This window comes from Pipra filicauda, unplaced genomic scaffold (genome assembly GCF_003945595.2).
Source record: "Pipra filicauda isolate LSUMZ 115617 unplaced genomic scaffold, ASM394559v2 scaffold489_size442543_pilon, whole genome shotgun sequence".
Classification (NCBI taxonomy): Eukaryota; Metazoa; Chordata; class Aves; order Passeriformes; family Pipridae; genus Pipra; species Pipra filicauda.
The window spans coordinates 202,656-225,125 of NW_024104630.1; the positions used below are offsets into that span (position 1 = coordinate 202,656).

Genomic DNA, 22,470 nt, shown 5'->3' on the forward strand with positions numbered 1-22,470 from the left:
ACTTCTCTCCTTGCTGGTGGGAATTTGCTAAGCTACCAGAAAAAGAAATGGATGAGTGATTTCATTTCAAAGGCATCTTACCAGTGGGCTACCATCAGTCCAGCGGAAATCACGCTCAAACATCTTGTCATTGAGGCCAATCCACTGGTAGTCGTGCCCAATACCTAGGGAACCAGAAGGGTATTTTCATTAAGCTTCCCATAAATGGAACAGATTTCACCAAAGAAAATAATTTTACACAGACATGAATCAGACATCCTGTCCTTAAGATTTTTCTACTCATTACACAAACAACTGTTTTACAGACCCTTTGTCAGTTTTGTTTTGTTTTGTTTTAAATTTGGAATGTCTATAAAAATGCAGATTCTCATCTAACATTCTTAAACAACTCTGTCTCTTCACTTCTGCTGGTGTCTACCAAGGGAAACAGAATTAGTTTTCTACCTGAGTGCATATGAGGGGGAGAAAAAAAAAAAGGCAATTAAAATATTAAAATAACAAAATCATGTATTATAATCTACATTTTTCAAGTTTTGGTACGGCTGTGACCTGTGTTGTCTAGATTGAGCAACACGACACAGGGAGACTATTTCTGTATGCCAAAGTAATACAATATATGATGGTGTGGGCATTGATACCATGTGCACAAAAAGATCTTAAGCCTCCAGAAAAATAATGTTTCAAGAATTTCCAATGTCAACATTAAAGTTCCTATCTTCTTCCCCCCATCAAAAAGTGCCCTCTTCTCCCCCAAAAAAGTATTTTCTATGCAACAAAAAATAACTTAATAGTGACAGGGAATTTGTATTTGACTGTAGAAGTAAACATTAAGAACACAAAGTGTGCCTTTTAAACACTCTAAAAGTATATTTTAAGATGGAGTTGTAAAAGCTGAGTAGTCAGCAGGGTATTTCGCCAGCTCTGAATCCTCAGTGACCAGAGTCATGGAATATCCTGAGTGGGAAGGGACCCACAAGGATCATCCAGTCCTGGCCCTGCATAGGACCGTCCCCAAGAGTAACACAATGTGCCTGAGAGGATCATCCAAACGCTCCTTGAGCTCTGCAGACTTGGTGCTGTGACTGCTGCCCTGGGGAGCCTGTTCAGTGTCCAACCACCCTCCAGAGGAAGAACCTTTTCCTGACATTCAACCTAAGCCTGCCCTGACACAACTTCAGGCATCCCCTGGGGTCCTGTCCCTGCTCACACAGAGCAGAGATCAGAGCTGCCCCGCTGGAGGATCTGCAGACCCCCATGAGGTCCTTATATCCTTCTTAAACTTTACCCCCCCAAAGCTGGAGGCAGAGGAGCCCTCGGATGGGTCACATACGGTTGACGAAGATCTGCTCCTCATGGGACAGGATGCTGGTCAGATGAGCCCCCTGGAGCCGACACTCCCGCTCTGCCGTGTCCCACGTGCGCCGGTGCGCGAAGTACTTGTAGCACTGCCCCTGGAACTTGTGCCAGCCATAGTCACAGGTCTCTGTGTCTGTGGCAAACAAATAAACCACTTCTCTGTCAGTGGGTAAGAAACATAGGGAAGTTTTGTGCAAGCTGATGGATTTTCTGTAGGGCAAAGCTCCAAGAAAAAAACCCACCTTTTAAGTAGTACAAAAGCAAACATTCATCCATGGGACCTCATTTGCAGATAGTTCTGTTTACCCAGTTTCAGTAAAAACTGCAAGAATACTACTTATCTAAGGAGTATAACTGCAACTGGAAACTTTGTGAGTTTCCACTGATGGAACTAGGCTCTGTTTGGGCCATCTCAAGAGAACATCATTCATCGCTCTGGATGAACGAAGTGCCTGGATGTTCAACTGCGGTTATTCTACATCTCATCTGAGTTTTCTGAGCCTGTATATGTGAATGAGAATTTTTACTTGCAAGGACAAACAGTTCTTTGAGTTAATGTACTGAATTACTGAATTACTTTTGGAAGAAAATTATGAATGAAAATAATACAAAGGAAAATTACTGTGATTGTTCAGCCCACAGAAGCAAAGACACAATATTGTCTTTCTGAACTTACACTTCCAAATGCTGCCCCAAAACCCATCTTCCTTGACAAAGTCTAACTTAATAAACTTTAGGCATCAGCTTCTTGGGAAGATTGCAAAGCTGGAATACAAAGTAAAGAAATTGTACGTTGTCTGTGCTTCTCTGAGGCATAGTGCTGATAAGAAAGAATCACAGACAGAAGTTCACACCAGCCAGTATGTCCTTCCATCTAAAGATAAATAAACTTGAACCTTGGAACAGGAACAACCTGTAGATTTGATGTTAATTATTTTCTCAAGTTAGGCAGCTGTAAACAGAGTAGATGGCAAGATGGCAAGAAACTGCACCTTTTTGGTTCCAAGTTTGCTAAATGAATCACAGAAAAAAGTCAACATTAATAAGAGGGACAAAACAAATGTGATGTCTGAATGTATCTGAGCTGTGCTTGAGAACGACAACAACTTGCCACTGATAAGAGAGAGTTTTAGGGAGGAGTGGGAGAAACAACAGGGAAAACACAGACAGTTTTGAGCTATGACAGACAAAATGGCATCATAAAGGACACTTCAGCACAAGATTACAGCCTGTTCCAACCACAGCTATCTCACCCTGAGGGGGCTCAGTGGCAGGATGCTGAAGAACAGAATCACAAAGCCTGACTTCCCACACCCCACCCACCCACCAGGAATTTGCCCCTTCCCACCAAGTTTTATCAATCCCTGAACAAAACTGTGTCTGAAAGCAACTCTCTGGCCTTTCCAGAGGTACAAAGGCATCCTGGGTATGAAACTGGATTTCTTATTTTCAGTAAGTCAATATAGTCAATGGTCAATAACAAGCTTTGGTCAAAAGGACTCTTTTTGCATTAGTACAGAAACAGCCAATTATTGCAGAACATGCCAAGGACAGATGACTGAAAATGCCTTAACTAAGACATTACTTAGCTTTGAGATACTACCACAACTGTAGAATAGTTTTTCACCACCCCAGCCGGGTTCTCAATTCATAGCAGAAAGAGGCCATTCACATCCTGAAGCAGAAAAGTGTCTAATTTTATGAAAAAAAATTAAATTCCTCATAACAAAAACTACACTTTAGATGTATATAAATGGACTTAAAAGTGCAAATATGTCACATCAAAGGCTTACTATAATTCCTCTGATACTGGTAACACAGCAGTCATTGTTTTAGGAATTTGGTACCAAAATAATTTCTCGAAAGTCATTAGTACTGACATAAATATAATGAATGCAAAGGCATAATAAAGTTTACACTGGTTATCTTCCTTTTATTTTCAGAAAGTTGAACTGTAGGAAACTGCTTGTGCCTTGAGTAATCTCAGTTACGAAAAAAGAAGTGTAATCTACACTACCAACTTGCTAGATTTTTTTATCTTTTCCCTCTTTGTATTCTGTGTGAGTACAGGATGTAGACACATCTTTAATCTCTGATATCTAGGTAATTTTAAAGCTTAGTCTGCCTTTGGCCTTCTAGAACATTTCTTTAACCACACGAGGCTGACTAACAGTCCTATGTCCTTTGTGAAAGCTCTCCAGGTTTTATTATTTATCTTGTACAGGGACTCCTTTGTCCCACAAAAAACAAGTCAGATAATAACAAGGAGGTTTGCATGCTGAGAAAAACGTGGCCAGAGAGGATTTCCATGTTATTCTAATCAAGCCCTCCCTGACCTCTCCTAGGGAAGGAGTGAAGGATTTGAGAGAAGATCTGCTGAAAGACAGGTAGAGGAGGTAAAGAGGCCTGGAAAAAAAACAAACTGAGAGGACTTTGTTCAGAAAATAAGATACAATGGCCTGAGTATCAATCATAAATAACACAACTTCTCTTCTTAAGATAGAAAGTGTCAAACAGTGACCAGAGTGCTCTTTATTTAAGTGCATGCACTGCAATGCACATCCAACTCCTCCTTCCTATACAAAATAGTACATTGCCTTCCAAAAGAGAAATGTTAAATAACTTCTTCTGCCCCTGTTGGTAGCCCGAAAATCTAGAAAAGCAGAAAAAGACAGGACTGATGGCCATAAAATACATAATGTTCGCACATGAGGGAGAAGAGGGTATTTTTGTTTTGGGTTGGTGAGTGGTTGGGGGTTTTTTTTGTTGTTTCTTTTGCTTTTGGTTTGTTGGTGTTTTTTTTGTTGTTTGGGGTAGTTGAGTTGTTTTTTGTTGTTGTTGTTGTTGCTTTTTTTATTTTTGAGAGGAGAGGTTGATGAGAAAAGGGGAAAAATGAACAGGGAATGGAAGATTCAGGAGGGCAGAGGATGAAAAATGCAAAACCAGCCAAGTAAAAATGTGGAGACTGTTTCATCCCTGCACTCATCAACATCTTTGTCCTCAGCTCATGTAACTTACCAGACAAAGAGAGCTGCAAGGCTGACAGAGAGGTAAGGATTCCATATGGGTATAAACTTTTAGTGCCTTTACTGAACCAGTAAAGCCTAATTGCAGGTGGCTGTAAATTTTCTGACTCAGTCACCTGCAAGCAGAGTAGGTGCAAGCACTTACTCCACATTCATTGTGTACTCAGCCAGGGAGGCAATCACAGATCTCTGTAACCTTATCCCAGAATGTGATGGAAAGACTTAAACACTCATATTTATAGTGTTTTGAAACTTGTCTCACTAGCATTAAGATTTATGACAATTTACGGGAGTATTTGGGTGATGTGTGCAAGGAGTTATTTTCGCAGCTTCGTCCCTCTGTAGCTGCAATCGTACATGTGTGACAACATCTCTAAACTCTGCATTAAAAAAAGAGTTGTCTGTAGGTTTAATACATAGATAAGTACTGCTTTTTCAATAGCTGCAGTAATCTGCTGACAATAGGTCCTTTGTCTTTAAAGAAATACCATAGGGGGCGTAAAGAAAATAAAGACTGACACAGGTACTAGAACATAATGAGAGACTTACTCAGCTGTGAATTTTATCTATGACTCTCTGCCTTCAGCTAATGAACAAATGCCAGAGGCTCATTAGCCCACACTTCTTGAGGAGAAACCCATTTTTCTCATAAATATTCAAAATAATCCCTTCTCAGCTGAAAGACATCAGTAAGAGACCATCTGTTTTCAGAAAGTATCTCTGCACTAAGCCCTTCTCAACTACTTCAATCCCCAGCTACCAAGTCCTAGGAACAAAGTGAATTAAATAAGACTGGAGTAATCACAGACACTGGGATGATGAACTTGGGTTATTAAAAAAAACCATTGTTCCTAATATGATAATTAAGAAAACCCAGTTGTCTTGTCTTTGAAACCTGGAAGAGAACAGCTGGTTGTACCATCCTGAGGAGCCTCATCCTGTACAAACAGGTGTTTTGGGGATATTTATGCATTTTAAGAAGTGATGTTCAGATGTCACCAAGTGTCATGCAGAATGTGCATCTGTACTTTGAAAAGATACAGGTGGTGGGCAAAACAGGGTCTAAGAGAGGTACTCCACTCACTTTTGATCTCATCTGAGCCAGAAGTGATGCTACCTGACTGAGCTAACAATCTAGTTTAAAAGTGAACAACTTCAGCTGCTCTGTTTATAAGACAACTTTAGCTCTCTTCAGGAAGATGTTCCTGGGCTCAGACTGTTGAACTGTTTCCACCTGGCAAAAAAAGGGGTGCCAGGGAGCCAGTCCCATGGCTGAGTCTCAGGACTGATTTCCCTCATCCAGACTGGACCCCCCAGAAGGTTCCTCTCACTCCTACCACCCCAAGCTCCCTGATATGCAGCTGTGATGTCCCCCACTCACATCCCCTCCAAATGCTGACACAGGCACGACACCTCAACTGGAGATCCCTTAGTATTGAGCAGTCTCACAGGGGCATCTGGGTGAAATTCTGAGCTCTGCGTTTCTTTCTGCACCAGTGGTGCAGATGTGATGGAATCACCTCCTACTTTTTGAGCCTCATTTCCAGAGGAAGCCCATGCTCCCTTCTCCTGTTCCCTGGCCCCCCGTGGCATTTTGAATGCTCGGCAGTGTGCCTAAGAAAGCCCTTCAGCTTGACTTTTTTCATTTTTAAGTTTTCTAAAATGAATATTATATTTGAAGGGGAAAAAAAATAATGAAATAAAATCTCGGTGTATTTTTCTGTGAGCACCATCTTTTCTGTGGCACTGAGGCAACACATTCTATCATCCTGGCTGGTCTTTAAATCTAGTGAGGTCAGGACTGGTGCCTTGAAATAAAGCCTGCTTGCCAGACAACCATGTCTGAATCACCAACACAGTTTTATTTTGTCTGGTGGAGCGGAAATTTGGCACTAAAACCTTTTCCCAAATCCCAAACCACTGCAGGACTTTAAGCGGAGGAAATTTAAATTCCAAAGCTGAGAGAGCACAGCTCTGGTTCTGATTGACAAACTAGGAAATGTTCCCATTTACCACCTGAAATGCACTCTCAGGTCATAAAAAGGAGCTTAAAGCTACCATGGTACTCAGAGCCACTCACTGCTATGGATTTGCTGGAATGAAGGGGAGGAGGAAGAGAGTGAGAACATTTATTTCTTTTGTTGTGAAAACACTGTCAATTTATAATTTGGGACACAAGATTCAGGAAATCGTCTCAAGTTGCAAGGTTAGCCAGACTACTGAAAAAGGTTAAACCTTGAAAAGTACTGGTCAGGTCTGAGATTTTTCAGCTCTGACAAACAAATCTCTATAAATTGAGCTGGAAGAGTTTGCAAACTGCGTTTCACTGAAGCTGAGAAACAAACATGAAAATACACAACATTAATTAAACAAATCCAAAGGTTTAGTTCATTCGCCTGTGACCAAAAATATTCAACTGAAGAAAAAGAAAAAAATATTTTCATGAGCTGAGCAAGTACATTTTAATACACCATTTCTTTTCCCATGGAAATACCTTCATTAATTTTATTAACAGAATAGATTTTGCTACCCTAGTCCTCCTCCTACATATTGAGTAAGCATCTCATACTATAAATGTTTCTTGTAAATACAGTGGCATTTCTTGCAGAGAACTTTCTAACAATTACAGAGACATGGGTATTTAACCTTATTTCATCTGCCCAGTTTAGAAAGCCTCTTACAAATTACTTGTATAAGTAACTTACTTGTATAACTATAAATCCTCTACCTACTTTGGCTGAAATAACTACAGAACAAGTAATTTTGAAAATTCTGGGATAAAGCTGTCAAATCTATGGCTCCCAGTGGATGAATACATAATCTGAATTATTCAGTAGAGTATTCCTACATGACTGATGTTTATTGGAGGTGAAGGGTTCTGATATGTCTTACAGTGTGTGTAATTTTTTAAGACAGAAACTCAGTCAGTTTAGGAGGCTTTGCCTAGTTACTCCAGAAGGGTGTTGGAATGGAAAAGGACAACCTCCATCACCACAGGCTGAAGAACACACCTTACCTTGCTCACAGAGAGCACCTATGTAGCTTGGCAGGCACAGGCAGGTGAAGGTATTGAGGCCATCAATGCATGTGGCTCCGTTCCTGCACGGGTTGGACTGGCACTCATCAACATCTGCAGCAAAAAGATAAGAGTGGTTTTACAACCCACCCAGCTCCCAGAAGGTAAATGCTCTTCAGCCTTAGTCACACTGGTGACTGGGACTTGTTCAGCACAGAAGAATAAAACACTGTGCAAGATCCAAGTGGTCACTGTGTGGATGAGAAGAAATGCTGCACCATGCAGCATTTTCCTGTGCTGGTGGAAAATTTGACTTTTGTATGTGACCACAGCACAAAAACTCTCACTAAGCACTGAGGACCTCAAATATCTTCATGAAACTCAAATACTGGAAATCTTATCACGTAGCATCAAACACACTGCTAATTTCAGCCTGCAAATCAGCAGGCACTGGCTTGTTGTTGGCTTGCATTTCTCATTTCTTCCTTGTCTAATCTTATCAAGATGAGGACAAAGCACCATAAAGGCCATATCCCTTAATGACCAGTCAGATAGTAGCAGTCTTGCACAATAAATATGTAACAATTTCTGTCCCCCACTCCTCCAAGGCTAAAACACCTTGTCTTCACCTTTTAAACTGGAGCACTAGTTCATTTAAAGTAATTACTTTGTACATGTATTCATATAGTTTATAAGTTAGTCTGTCTTTTCATAAAGATCATATGATGATTTCTAATGAGTTCTGTTTCTCTGAAACAATCACAACTTAAACTTTAATGCAGATTTTGCAAACATCTCAGTCCAAAGTGAATTGCTGGTAATGATTCACTCATTGAAACATAAGACAGAAGGTATACATATCTACAAACCAAAAAACAACAACTAGGAATAATTGCTGCATCATGAGGAGGGCTTTTTTTAAAAATATTTCTATTTTAAAATATACTCTGTTCAAATTTTTGCTAGGTCTTACTTGCTCCAGTCATTTGGAAAGATCTCGAGGTAATATTTTAGGCTTTATATACAGAATATCCCTGAATATAAGGGCTAAAAATGCTGAGATTTCCTTTCTTAGGTATCACAAAACCTATTTCTACATGGCAATGGTCTGTGGAGAGACACACTCCAATTTTTGGATAAGCCTCTAAAAGTGCTAGGGGACACAAAGTGCACAGATCCTTATTTTATAATTATTATACCTGACCTATGTTTTGCAACCAGAGGATGCCATATTCCTTGACAAAGATTTAAGATGCAGTATCTAAAATGTGATGTCTACCATTAATGAACTAGTGAAATACCAAACTCATCAGGATGAGCTAGGAAAGCAGAGAACAATATTAACTATTTTTAAATCACATACAAAACACAGATTTGTCTTACAGAACACAAATAAAACCATATTAATCCTGACAGCTATGCTGCAGTGATTTCTTCAACCTTTGGGTGGAGTTGAGTTTTTTTCTCCCAACCTATATATGATGAGTTAAACTCATTTTTGCATATTTTTTTTCTTTCAAATTTGGAAGGCAACTGTGTAACAGACAAATCCATGGTATTTATCAGGGAATGAAACCTACAGCTTTTCAACAGTCTAAAGTATCTCTGCACTAAACAGCCAACCTACCACTTTTACCATATTTTGGTTAGATTTCTGGAAGAAAAACTGTTTATTTTACACTGTACAGGTGAGTCTCTGGAAATCCACAGTCGCAGCAGGTACACATGGATGTCACAGGCAGCTTGAAGAGGTCCTCAGGTAGAGTTGTCACAAAAATACCAATCTATACCAAATATGCATATGATTACCATAATATTTACAATTTCCTGGGAAAACAAATATCAGACTGGCATTCAGTACTCATCTTCCCAGTCACTTTTAAGATAAATTTATTTTACCAGCCTTCCAAATAATTACTCCAGGCTCTTAGAGAACTATCCCAAATATTAATGCTTGTTTTGTTTCATTTAGGTATTTTTTAACTTAGTGTTCTGAATTTGAGTTCCTGCACAGCTCTCTCAACCTTTCTGTGCACACATCAGTGCACTTTATGGGGAGAGAGAAAAGAGAGGACCTCCTCTATTTTATTGCTCTTAAGGGACTCACTGCAGAGTTTTTCATATGTCTGTTTATTCTTCAACTTCAAAACTCAGCACTTGTGCAGATCTCATGTAGGAAAACTTTTCTTAGGCTTCATCTTACCTAATTCACACTGCTCTCCACTGAAACCTGGAAGACAGGTACAGATGTAGAATGAACCACGAGAGTAGCAGGTGCCACCGTTGAGGCAGGGGTTGCTCTTGCAGGGATCTTGGCCTGTTAAACAAGTAGAAAAAAATGAATTTGACTTCACAGTTTCAAGGAAATAGTATATTTTCAATTTTTTGGAAGAAAAAAAATCTTCATTGCTGCATTGATGGTGCAGTTTTACTGTGATTACAGAAACTATTAACACTGGAAGTAAGAGTTTTGTAAAAAACAGTAAAGCTTGTCTTCAGGCATCACCATATTTTAACTTTAACAACAAAATATGGCATTTACTAAGAACTAATACAAATTATTTTTAGAATTATGCTTTTTCACAGCAATTTGCACTGTATTTGGCAGTCATGATACTCTAAGGATTTAGTTTGCATGACATGACGCTTAATTATAGCTGAAAACAGTTAAACATATGCACAATGAATGAGAAATGCTTTTCTTTTGAACAGGGTTAGTTTATGCAGAATGACAGGGTACACAGAACATACTACTGGCTGCTGTTGCTTCAGGTCTTTCTTCTATCTGATCAATCAATGCCTGCAAAGTCTTTCTTAGAAATACATTTGAAGAACAAAAATAAAGATACTGAGTACATTTGTAACCGAACTAAAAAGCCAGAGAAAAGCTTACCTGATATGAAATCCTCGGTTGTTACAGGAGATATCATTTAAATAGCTTTTCCTTACAGAACTTTATGCCTTCTAGTGGTGTTTATTTCCACTGAGTTTAGATACCTAGGTATTTGCATTTGATTTCATGCCTAGGAGAACTCATTCACACAAACAAGTGCACACTAAACCATTTCTAAGTGTTAGCTTCTCAGAGTTAGAGGGAAATCCTGAGGACAGTCCTTCTAGGGTACAAAAATAAAGCCCTGGCTTTGAAAATTTACGAAATGGTTCAGAGATTTCTGTAAACCAGAGAAATGAGAAAAATTAAGATTTCTGATTATATTTTCCACAAAAAAAAAATCTGATTATGGTCAATGGAAAAAAAGGTAAATAGCATCTATTTTACCCTTGCAAACCGGACATTCAGTCTTCCTAAAGTACCAAGTTCCCTGTCTAGTCATAGGAATGCAGAAAGTCCAGCTGAAAGCCTCCTGAGGAAACTCTCATGTACATAAGTTTGGGAATATAACTAAATAATTAGGGATTTCACCTTGGAGGTTTTGAAAAGGATCTGATAACATCCATACAAGAGGGTGTTTGTTTTAGGACTGCTTCACTGAATGTCACAAATGTAGGGCTGCTAATGATGTTTATTGTGTGCTTGCTGTCGCTTTGTCCTACTGCAGACTGGATATTTTGCCAGTAAACATTTTCAAGTTGACAGCTACCTGGATTTTTGAGGAAAAATAATACAAACCCCTATAAAATTAAGCCCATTCTTTACTCAGCTATATCCGGACAAAAATTTGGATTGAAGTTACAATACTCATAGAGACCCTACCTGCATCATCCATGTATTTGGTGAAATGGTGCCTAATAACCATCATGAAAAAAACCTCTGTGGCAAGTGATGTCTAATAAAAAGATCTGTAATTTTTAAGAGGCAGACACTTTATCAACCAGTTAAAGCTACAGATAGGCTGAAAACAAGGTCTTGTTTCTCTCTTGTGTGGAAAGTTATCTTGTAGGTTAGGAGGTGCTAATTTTTGTGAAAATTCTGATCTTAAAATGTTCATGAGGGTTTCTTTTTAAGTCAACTGCAAGATGTTAAGAACAACTCTACCTGCAAACCAGTTGTATGAGTACTATCTTCACGCTAGCACAGAAGAGCTATCAGACAAATTATCTGCTTGAAATTGGAAAATTTAATAATTACAGCAGAATTCTCTACCACAACCAGTGTTACTTTCCTGCCTTCTAGAACTGGCTTGTTACCTCAAGTCTGATCCAGAGCTCCACGATGCAAACACTCATGAAGAGCTACTGGGCTGGAGTTTGGAAACCCCCATCCTCCTCCACTCTGCATGGGTTACACCCACGCTAATCTCACAGCTGGAGAGTCCCAAGAGCTGGTGTTATTTCACAGGATGCTCTGGTAGTCACACCTCTCACCAGAGCTAAGACAACACTTTTACAGGTGTAAACACAAGTAACACAGTGATCATATTTGGGAGTTACCTGGGATTTGTACTGCTGTTCCTTCAACTGAACCCACACTGGTGCCAATCACAAAATCTGATCCATTAGTGACTTCAGGAAGGGAAAATGAAGAGGTTACAACTTCAACAGTGTTTGGCTCCTCAGAGCTCATTGTGGACTGTTCATTTTGGTAGGGACGGTTGCCAGGAGCAATGCCATGTGTTGCAATGTTAGAAGAAATTGTTGTGATCTCCCCTCGACCAAACAAAGCTGATTGTGTTTCTGTGCTTCCTTCCAGAAGTTGGGAAGGTGAAGTCAGCTTTGTAACTGCTCCCTGGTCGCGTTTAAATCCTTCACTTTCAATGCTGTTGGGTGAGTTCGGTGTGGAAACGAGTAAGGGGTTCTCTCTCTTAGTAGTCCTGTCTTCTTCTTGGTGGGAATTACTCACTCTCCCCGAGAAAGCTTCAACTTTTGTTGTGCTAACTTTTGGGGCATCTGTGCTCACTCCTTCTCCAAAATTCAGAAAAGCAGTAGGCAAGACATGTGTTGATGAAGAATCTCCAGAAACTGTAGATTCTTCCTCAACAGAAAAATCAGTGACAGGGGTTTCTGTCTCCTCTGTCCTGCCTGTTACCAGCCTGCCAAAGCGAGGAGTACTTTCCATAGCTGTGCTTTCTGGGAAAGACTCAGGAGAAAGCTCCAGCAGAGAAGACTCTGTTGTGTCAAGAAGGTCTGTAGTACGGGGTTTATATGTTGCTGCAATATCAGAACTAACCTCTTTGAAGGATCCTTCTGATGAATGATTGGGCTGATCTGAATCCTTTGTTGATGATGATGATGTACTTGGAATGATTACCTCAGGATACTCAGACACTCCATCAGCTAAATGAACAGTTACTGAGGATGTAGGAGTTTGAGGGACAGAATGAAAACTCTCAGAATCTGTTTCTTCATACTCTGCTGATGCTGATTTTGTGTTTATGTATACCACGGTGTGATTTTTTGCATTTTTGCTCGGTGGTACAGTCACGACCTGGGATGCATGCTGTGTGGTGACAATACTCAACTCAAGCAAGTCAGTTGTCACAGGCTTTTCTAGCTCAGTAGCTAAAACTGTTGTAAGGGAAGGAACCACAGGCTGATAATCGGTTGGTTCTTCTTGGCCCATTCCAGAAAAGTCAGACACAGAGATTGTTTCACTTGGGTCTGCTATTACTCTGTTGTTTGCTGAAGTATTTGGCTCATAGCTGTCTTCTGTGGTGCTGGTTACAACACGTTTAGACTCATAGGGCACCTGAGGGATTCCCAGAGATGGTACTGTAGGAAAGAAAATGCTCAGTTCAGAGAGTTCAGTAGTGGTGAGAGTTTCTGTTGCGACATTCATGGCATTCCCTGAACCCAAATCCATATCATCTGGTTTTGGTCTGTGCCCAGCTGTTACCAATTCTCTGCTTGGTGGACTGGAAGTAATCAAAGAAAGACTATCACCAGATCGAAGGGTCTTCTCTTTGGTTATGGAAAATTTGGGTGTTGAATCATATTTCTCTCCTTTAGCTGTCATACTATCATCATCACTGCCATATGTTGACTGTGTAACAGGATTTGGCATTGTCTGCACACTTATTATATCTTCAGGCATTGATTTTGAGTGATCCATGTCTATAATTGTTGTGTCTTCTGATGGGATTTGAAATCTCTCTTCGATTAGAATGATGTCACCATAAACAGAAACGTTCAATAAAGTGCTTTTTTTGTCATCAATCATGGGAATAATTTTCTCATCTATCCCCGTGTCACTTGCTAGTTCTTCTGATGTAGCTGCCTTTGGATGAACAGTAGATGGATTTGACACAATCTCTGTTTCTTCAGTAAAAAGGGATGCTACTCCTGTGGTCACAGTCTGTGACCCATCTGTCAGCGCCTCTGTAGTCATAACTTTGGAATAAATATGCCCAGGAGCACTAGATGAAGCATTTAGTTCTACTTTTGATACCGGGGGTATTGACAGATGAGTAAACTTGTCAGGAGAAGATGACTCCAAAACAGCAACCCAGCCAGATCCTTCTCCAGAGCTTTCAGGTAATGCTCTGCCTGGCATTTTTGTTGTTGACGTTACAAGACATTCGTCTGCTTGAGGATTGGGAGTTCCATTCAGTATAACAGACCCAGGAGTTACTCCACCTTTAATCACAAAATGTGAAGTTTCCTCTCGTGAAACAGCTTTAGAAGTAGCTGTTGTCCTATCTGTTTCATTTTCTCCTCTCCTATAATTAGTTTCCCGATTGTGAGGTTCTTCAGTTGCCACAAAATAATGGGTCATCTCTTCCATCTGTTTGGAGATGAAGCTCTTGGAGCTGACTTCCGTTAAAGCTGGGAAACTGGGGAACACAGAGGTGGGGAATTGGTCTCCAGTTTCTGAGAGCAGCTCAGTCACAGCATTTGAAACTTCTTCATTAACTTCAGTGTTTGCTTGGGTGCTTCCTCTTTCAAAGTCTTGTGTCTTTACAGTTGAAAGTTCAGGTCCCATGTTTGCAGGATGAGAAGTTGGAGGACTCTTGATTCCTTTAACAACCAATGGCACTATAGAAGGAATTACATCAAGGTCATCTCCTGATCCCTGTCCTGAAAATAATGGATCATTAATGAACTCATTATTTGATTGTTTTTCTTCCTGAGATGTCAGCAATGTTCTGGGAATATCTTTTGTAGGGAAAATGTTTTGTATCAACTTCTCTTGTTCTATATCTGTAACTGGAGAGCTTATGTATTTTCTTTCAATCCTTATAGGTTCAGTTACTCTATCATCATTAAATGGCAAAAGTACTTTCTGAACAGGTTTGGTTTCTAATTCCTTTTCTTCTGAATGAATGACAATCGGAACATTTGAAAATTCCAGATGTTCATGGGTAGCCTGTGTACTTTTAAAGAATGGGTCTGTTGCTGCTTTTTCTTCAGAAGATTCCATAGCTTTTGGCAAAATTTCCCTTGGCCTGTCTTCCCCAGAATACAAATCTTCTACCAAAGGAATCTTCATTGGAAAAGTTCTCACTGTCAATTCATCAGTGGTTTTCTCTTCCATTCTCAGGTCAGTTACAGTTTCCATGGTGGTTTCGTCACGTTCAGGACTTGTGACTGTCTCATCAGGGTTAGTGGTGAAGGCAAGATTCACAGATGATGTGCTGGCAACATTGTGATTGTCATGCTTCTCCCATGTTTCTGGGCTCCCAGTAGGTGAAAATTCTGTTTTTGCAAATGATCCAAAGAATGTGTCTGGTTCTCCAGACCCCTGATTAGTGAGTGAGAAATGATCCCCAAGTATTTCTTCAGTAGGTCCATTAAACATCACTTTTGTGGTGCTACTGTCGTCTTTGAATTCTTCGCCAGAGCCATGCTCAATCAAGAGAATCTTGCCCAGTGAGGCAGCAGAAGAACCAAATCTTACATTTTTGCTTTCTGTGGATTCAGCTACTGCTTTTCCACTGCCAGTACCACGTGTCACCACATTGTCATGAGGGCTGTTATGAACCATGGATTCTGGAGATGGCATGACTTCACCTGATTCTGAACCTTCTGTTTTAATTCCTGGTGCAGTATGAGGTCTTACCTCTTTTATAGAACCAAATATTATGTAAGAAGGAGCTGTGTAGGTTGGTTCTGCTCCCATGTTTTGTTCTCCTGGCTTTCTTGTACTAAACACATCCAAGGATGCCTGACTTGCTCCTCCAGACCCCTCTGTCAAGCCATCTGACCCAGTACTTGAAACTGTTACTGCAAATTCACCTGTTCTTGCATGTTTCCCATATTCTGTTGTTGCATCCTTTGGGGAAGCATCATCTGTGTTGTAAACTTTTCCTTCATGCTTTTCAGTATATGTTTCAGTGACAGGCCTTAATGGAACTGAAGTCAAAGTAGCAGACTGAATGATAAGGTCTATGTCACCAGAACCTGGACCAAAAAATGCGGAGTCAGTACTTACCACTTTTTTTGTGGGACTCCCTGTAAATAAGTCTGCTGGTTCTTCTGCTGATCCTTCATTTATAAAAAGCTTCTTGTCTCTCAAGAAAGGAATGGAGGTGACCTTTTTGGTTTCAGAACTTATGGTACCTGGTACTCTTTTACTGGGTAAGCTGGGCTCCTGAATTACAATTCTGACTTCACTTGTAGTGCTCTCAGATTCATTCAACTCCAAATTTCCCTCTGCAGCAGTAGCTGAATTTTGGTGACCTGAGTAAACAGTGGTCTGTATTTCCTTTTCATCATCAATATTTTTTTCAGTTACATGAGAGATAGAAACTACTTTTTTCGTAATAAACTCAGACACAGAGTTGGTGGCAACAGGTGCTTCAGGACTTTGATCAAAAGCAGAATAATGAGTTATACCCCTGGGCAAAGCAGAGGTGATTCCTGAGGCAGTTACAGAAACTTCTGTTGGCATTACTGCGCCAGAGCCCAAAGAAATATCTTGCATTGAAAGTGTTTCTGTTGCTGCTATTTCCTCTGTTGTTACAGTGATGTCCTCTTTTTCATCCCCAGAGCCTTCCAGAATCATAAAAGAAGCAGCACTCATCTCAGGCTTTGTTGTAGCACTTGTTTCCAGAATATTATCGACAGAGGAATTTGCACTAAGTTTAGCAGTTGATTTATAATGACCTCCTGGAGCAGAGGTTGCCTCTTCTGGAATAGGGTCAGTCACACTTTCATGTGCTGTGGCAGGAATAAAAACTGCATCCAGAGAAGCAGTTACAGCAGAACTTTCCACAGTAAATGCATCAGGAACAGAAGTTACACCAGAATTTTTTTTGTCATCTTCCTTTCTTGACATTGTCACAACTTCTAAGGCAGAAGTGGATAGATCAGATTCCATGGAGCCATCTCCAGAAGATTCAATAGTATCCAAAAGCAAGTTTTTGGCACCCTTAGTAGAGCTCTCCTCATTTCCATGCCATGTTATGATCTCTTTATTGTTTTGCAGAGACTGCTTGTGTGAAGAAGTAATGGCTATTGATTTATCTGTTGTGACAACTTCTGACTCACCACTATAGACAGGCTCTAACATTGCAACATCTGCTGTTGGCTGAGTAACTTCAAACACCCCTGTCACTTCTCCAGCTTTGCTTGGTTGCATAGTACCAGAAGCTTCAGATTCAGATATTATAAATGTGTTTGTTTCATTGATTTGAGCAAAGGTTACATTTTTGGAATGTGCAACACTTTCAATTTTGTCACTTCTCGCTTCCTCAGCCTTTGTGCTCTTAGGGGCACTGGTAACCTGCTGCTTCCCATTGATGAATTGCAAAGCTGGAGGAGCTGTAACGTCAGTAGTATTTTCACAGTCTTCCTCTTCCTCAAATTCTATATAGTTTGGAAAGAAAGGATCCAATATTATAAATTCAGACGAATCCTGCACAGAGTCTGAGGTACAGGGTTCGGTCTGAGCTGACTCTGCATCAATGTGGGTCTCATCTATTGCATGGGGGAGCACGTGGCGATTGAACAGATCCAAAAATTCATTCACCGGATGATCTGCAAAAAAAAGAGAGCTTTTCATAATCCCTGAGTGACAGCAATAGTTGTGCATTACAGTACACACATGAAGTACAAGCAACCTGTCAGAGAAAAAAAAAACAAACAAAAAAGCCTTCAAAATTAAACAATTTTTTTAAATTCAGTGTGTTCTTCTGTTGACACAAAGTTAAACTCAGCCATGATGTGTGACTTTCTAGTTGAAGCCTTTCTGCATATTGAACACAATAATTATTTAGTGCTGTTGATTGTCATATGTATTTGACCCCAAACCCACACCCAAGTCTCGTTGTCCTATTCAGGAGAGATGAGAAATGGACAAGATGAAAATAATTCTTTAGACCAACCTGTTGTAACTGCTTCCATGGATTTAGACACCAGCTGACCTTTACCAAAAACTAAAGTTAGACAAAGCTAAGCAAGGTAAAGTTTAAAATAAAATAGGACATACAGGTAATACCTATGCATCTCCATTATTGCTTAGCATAGAGTAACTCAATTACTAGGAACGCCATAAAAACTACATCAATTCCTCTGTTCATTAGACTTGGACCCTAGGTCAGTGAATGAAGTATTGCTTTACAAAGTGACTGCTATTTGGAATTTTAAAGCATTATGAAGCAAATATGAAAAAAAATCACAGATTCAAGAATCAAGCACCACTCAGAGCATAACATGAGTAAAGTCCAGTAATTGTCTTCTGGTTACCACTCACTCCAAGGTATTTACACACTCCCACAGGTCGCAAACATCTCGGATTTTTTTCTAAGTGGCTAAGCAGAAAAGGAGGAAAAAAGAAGATCTAAGAAGGTAAGATTTTAGCTGCAGAAAGCCTCATGAATTCCTCTAATATTCATGATCCCAAACTCCATAGACACTTTTTAAACTTGCCCTTTCAGCACAAACATTACTGCAAGCCTTCTGTTCCAGACAATAGACGCTACTCCCATTAAAACGAAATCAAATAAATAAGTAAAGAAATAAATTTTTTTTAAAAAAAGAATACAACAGACTTAGTCAAAAAAAAAAAGTATCCACATTTCAAGCTTGTCCAAGTGACTCTAAATTGGAAACCTTGAGCTGAAATCTTATTCTATGAGAATTTCTTTCTTCTGAATCTATCTTTATAATCATTTTGTCCAATGCAAAATTACTTTTTGCAGCTGGGGCAGCCAATGGAGCTTTGTCCACATCTGCCAGAAGATGATCTGAACTAATTAATGGCACTCCTGCCTTACTGTGTTGTCTGCATTGACTGATCCTCAAAATATATTTACAGAATATGACAGAGCTCATTTTTTTTAAGCAAAACTTCCCCATTAAAACTATTTATAAGATATAGAACAATGAGAACCTGAGTCAAGGTACTTCACCGTTTCAAAGTAATTCCCCTACCTGTGAAGATCATTTAACCTCTATGACTACTGAGTCATTAGAGAAAGAGTCTTCAGGTGATCATTCTGGAAAAGAATGTATTAAGTCACATTGAACTGACACAGAGCACCGCGAAAGGCTTGTGATTCCATGGCTTGGGCTGTTCTGTGTGTGGAAATTGACAGCAACTTGGTTTTGAAAAGGTCACTCCAACTCCATTGAGAATTAATGTCCTAATATCTCATGCTGTATTTACAGCTAAACTCATAAGTGTTACTGAGTCTTATCTTTGCTAAACCTCCAGCTGAAGAATAGAGAAAATAAATCACCTTCAGCATTATTTATTTCAATCACAGTGTTCCATTTGTACAGCATTAAGCTCAGCGCTCCCAGTGCTATGAAATAAAAGTTGTTTTTAACCTCAATTCTGCCTGGCTGTTCTACGTTGCCCCAGTGAAACCTGGTGTTTACTTTGTGCCATGACAGCTGTATTAGATGACTACAGAACTGAGATTTCTTCTTGCTTCCCTCACCTGCGCTTTTTGGGAGTTATTTTATGCAATGCCTGTAAAGGAAGAATTTCTTTCTCCAATAAATTGAAAATATTTACAGAGGCTGCCCGAAACCACAGAAAAATAAAGTTTTATTTGAGCTTCCCTAGATCTCTGTGAAAAGCAAGAATTTGGTAATCTGTCCAAGACTGGCAATATGACTTCAAGTGTTTAACAACATCACTTGCAGAATCCACAAATTATAGCAAACAGCACCACCAGTCATATTGAGAAAACATGTTTTCATAAAAGTAGAAGCTCTAAACAACACAGAATTGAATACCATCCCTTAGAAATTGTGAAAAAATATGTGGAAATTCAATAAGCAAAAGAATAGCCAGGCAAAGCTACTGTGGAGCTCTGATAGTTTCTGATTCTCAGTAATTTTGCTAGGAAGTAACCGCACCCACACATAGGACCATAAAACTACACCTAAAATGTGCATGGGCAAAAAAGATGTCTTGTACTGCATACACAGCTGAGGGAAGAATATGTACAAATAACCTGGCATATAGACTAGTGTGCCATAAAGATTAATTATAATTTCATACACAGCAGTTGAGTTTGTGTGACAAAGCCTGTAGCATGCTTTTGCACAGAACTGTACATTAAAAGAAATAAATTAAAGCCTGGATGGGGCTGTGTAGGCTATAATTTGTAGGAGGGTGCCCTGACTAACAAGTTCTGACCAGCGGTGTAGTATTTTTGCAGCAGTGCACACCTGAGAGTCCTTCAAATTACTGACTCACGGGAAGTCATTTATGGTAGGTAATAAATTTAGTGAGTAACATCTGTTCCAAATTCACCTAGAAGACACACACAAATTCTTACATATGCAGAGATCTCTATCAGACCCTCCTTTTACTTTGTTAGCTTTTTCAAGATCTCACATGCCACAAAGATCCACATAAAAGAACGTTAGCTAAAAGTATGATGTTCCAATAATAAACTTTCAGGAGGCTCTGTCATTAAATAATAAGTGTCTTTGGGGATTTTGTATTTTCTTTTTCCCCAAGGCAAAAATAACCAGCTTTTAGGAAGATCATGTTGCCTCTTCCAGCTGCAGGTAAAGACGCACAGACCAAAGACTACTAAAAAGACATGAAATTAGGACTTTAAGGGAAAGGAGTTCGGCTACTAAACATGTTTATCAATAGCTCACACGTTGTCATGCAAAACCAGCCAAAAGAAGTACTTGTTCAACTTGTGCAAGTTGTAACTGACTCCAAGAAAAGGAAAGTAAAAACAAGTAGCTAAAAAGGAGTGAAGCCAACGGTTGTCAGCTCAGAGAGCTAATCCAAACAAGCCCTGAGGAAGATTTATCAGTAAAACCTCTTTTTTTGAGGGAAGTGATGAGGTATGCACTGGAATAGAGATGGAATGGATAGATGGATGAGTGTATATGCAGCATAGATTGTTTCTTAGTTCATCTGTCTAGATGTTTTAAATTACCTGTATGGAATAGGCATGTACCTCAACAACAGTAGCTGTGAAGTGGAAATCCCTCTAGCTACAGGGTACTTTTTAAACTGCTACTACAAAAAACCACAGAGCCACTGCCCGAGGTGGCACCAGTTTTCATTACAACCCCACTTCTAATCAGTCACAACTGGTTCCAAACCCACACCAGTTTTTCAGTGGATCAAACAGAAAAATTCCCCCTCTGCTCCTGATGCACAAGCCAACTCCTGCATACATCCAAATATGTATCATGCAGTAATATTTTCTCTTCAGAAGACTTAATATTCTACAGAGAGCTTTTCCAAGACTATTTTTTGAGGGGGCAGGCAGTAAAAAGCATTTTTCTCTCTCCAAAGCAATCAGATAAGCAGCTGAAGAAGAATTAGTAGGGAATTAAATATAAAACATGCTCTGATGTTTTCCAAACTTTCAAAACCCAAAATATTTCATTCAGTAGACATGGATTTAGAGCAATTTTGTGACATTCTCATTAAAAAGGAGGCTGTTAGCATCTAACCTGGCATCCTGCAGATAACAGAATTTCACCTGCAGATTTCAGCAGTTTGTTTGTTTATTGATTCAGAGCAACATGCTGAGTTTGTGAGCAATAGCGGAGTTCAGTCTTTTATAGAAGGGTTAGAGGTCTGATAAACCCATGAAATTCACAGAAACGGTCTCAAAATGTTCTGTGGACTTTAAATCAGGTCCTGTATTTTGATTAGAATAGAGCTAAATAGAAAAAAAAGATTTTATTAATAAGAACAAAACTATTTTGGACTGCTCATTTCAAAAGTATTTCATTGCCCAATGTGATAAATGTGATACTATCAAAAAATCTGTTATATTCACTACAAAGAACCCATAGCCACAAGACAGGGCTGCATGAAAGATCAAAACAGTTTGCATTAGTCAAATTATTTCCTGCACTTGATAATCAGAAGTTTATTTTTTGGCTTCAATAGAATTATATACAAGTGAATTAAAACTAAAATGTAATTAATATTATCGTTGGATTGAGGAAAGACTTAAACAGCTTTATGTCATATTCTGCCTTCCCTGAAGTCGGCTCTGCCAGGGACCAGATTTGCAGTCTGGGTGGACTCGAGCAGTTTTATGACTATGCTTTGCTGAAAGTCCTCCAGCAAAAAAACCCCAGCTTCGACCAATTCCACAGGAATGTACCAGTCTTGTTGAATATATTTTGTTTTAAAGGCATATTGAGGAGGTAAAAAAGGTGATTTGACAAGCTGTTCCCATACAAAAAAAACCAACCAAACAAACAAAAAAACCCCAAACCTTCAAATTTAGTGGGGTTTTTCCCCCTTAAAATATTAAATTGGAACAGAAAACTTCAATTTTACAGAAATAAACCAATTTGATAACATCTTTAGGGCTGTTCCATAGTAAAAGGATTTTTTTAAATGTTCTTCTTTTCATCTCATTTCAAAAGAAACAAGATTTTGAAATATGGACATTTCCTGCTGAAGCAAAATTTCAAGTGTCAGCCTCTGGTACATGCAATTCCTCCAACTTGTGCCATCTTGTAGCATCATTAACCTACCTAAGCACAGTCAAAGTGCAACAGTGCTCCAGGCATATCCCATCTCCCCTTCAGGAAAAGGTGGGAATACTGCCAAGGAGATAGTCTAAGGCGTTAAAGAAACATGGCTACTAATATATATACCTAAGTTAAAAAACCAAAACAAACAAACAAACAAAACGAACAACAAACAAAAACAAACACAAAAAAGTCCACTAAGAAAGGTCCAGAAAAATTAAATTTTTGATACTTTTAATCCTTCTACCTCAT

At 39.3% G+C, this 22,470-nt stretch overlaps 1 protein-coding gene across 3 annotated transcripts in view; it reads right to left on the minus strand.

Annotated features, from left to right (window-relative positions):
- The window catches only part of LOC113983427 (versican core protein), a 98,729-nt gene that overhangs the window by 16,024 nt on the left and 60,235 nt on the right, over positions 1-22,470 (minus strand). For all 3 annotated transcript variants that reach the window (XM_039386515.1, XM_039386514.1, XM_027712537.2), the window contains 5 exons: positions 11,791-17,274; positions 9,602-9,715; positions 7,399-7,512; positions 1,331-1,489; positions 82-164 (listed from right to left, as the gene is read on the minus strand). In XM_039386515.1, the coding sequence (XP_039242449.1) occupies positions 82-164; positions 1,331-1,489; positions 7,399-7,512; positions 9,602-9,715; positions 11,791-17,274 (5,954 nt within the window). The remainder of the gene's footprint in view (positions 1-81; positions 165-1,330; positions 1,490-7,398; positions 7,513-9,601; positions 9,716-11,790; positions 17,275-22,470) is intronic.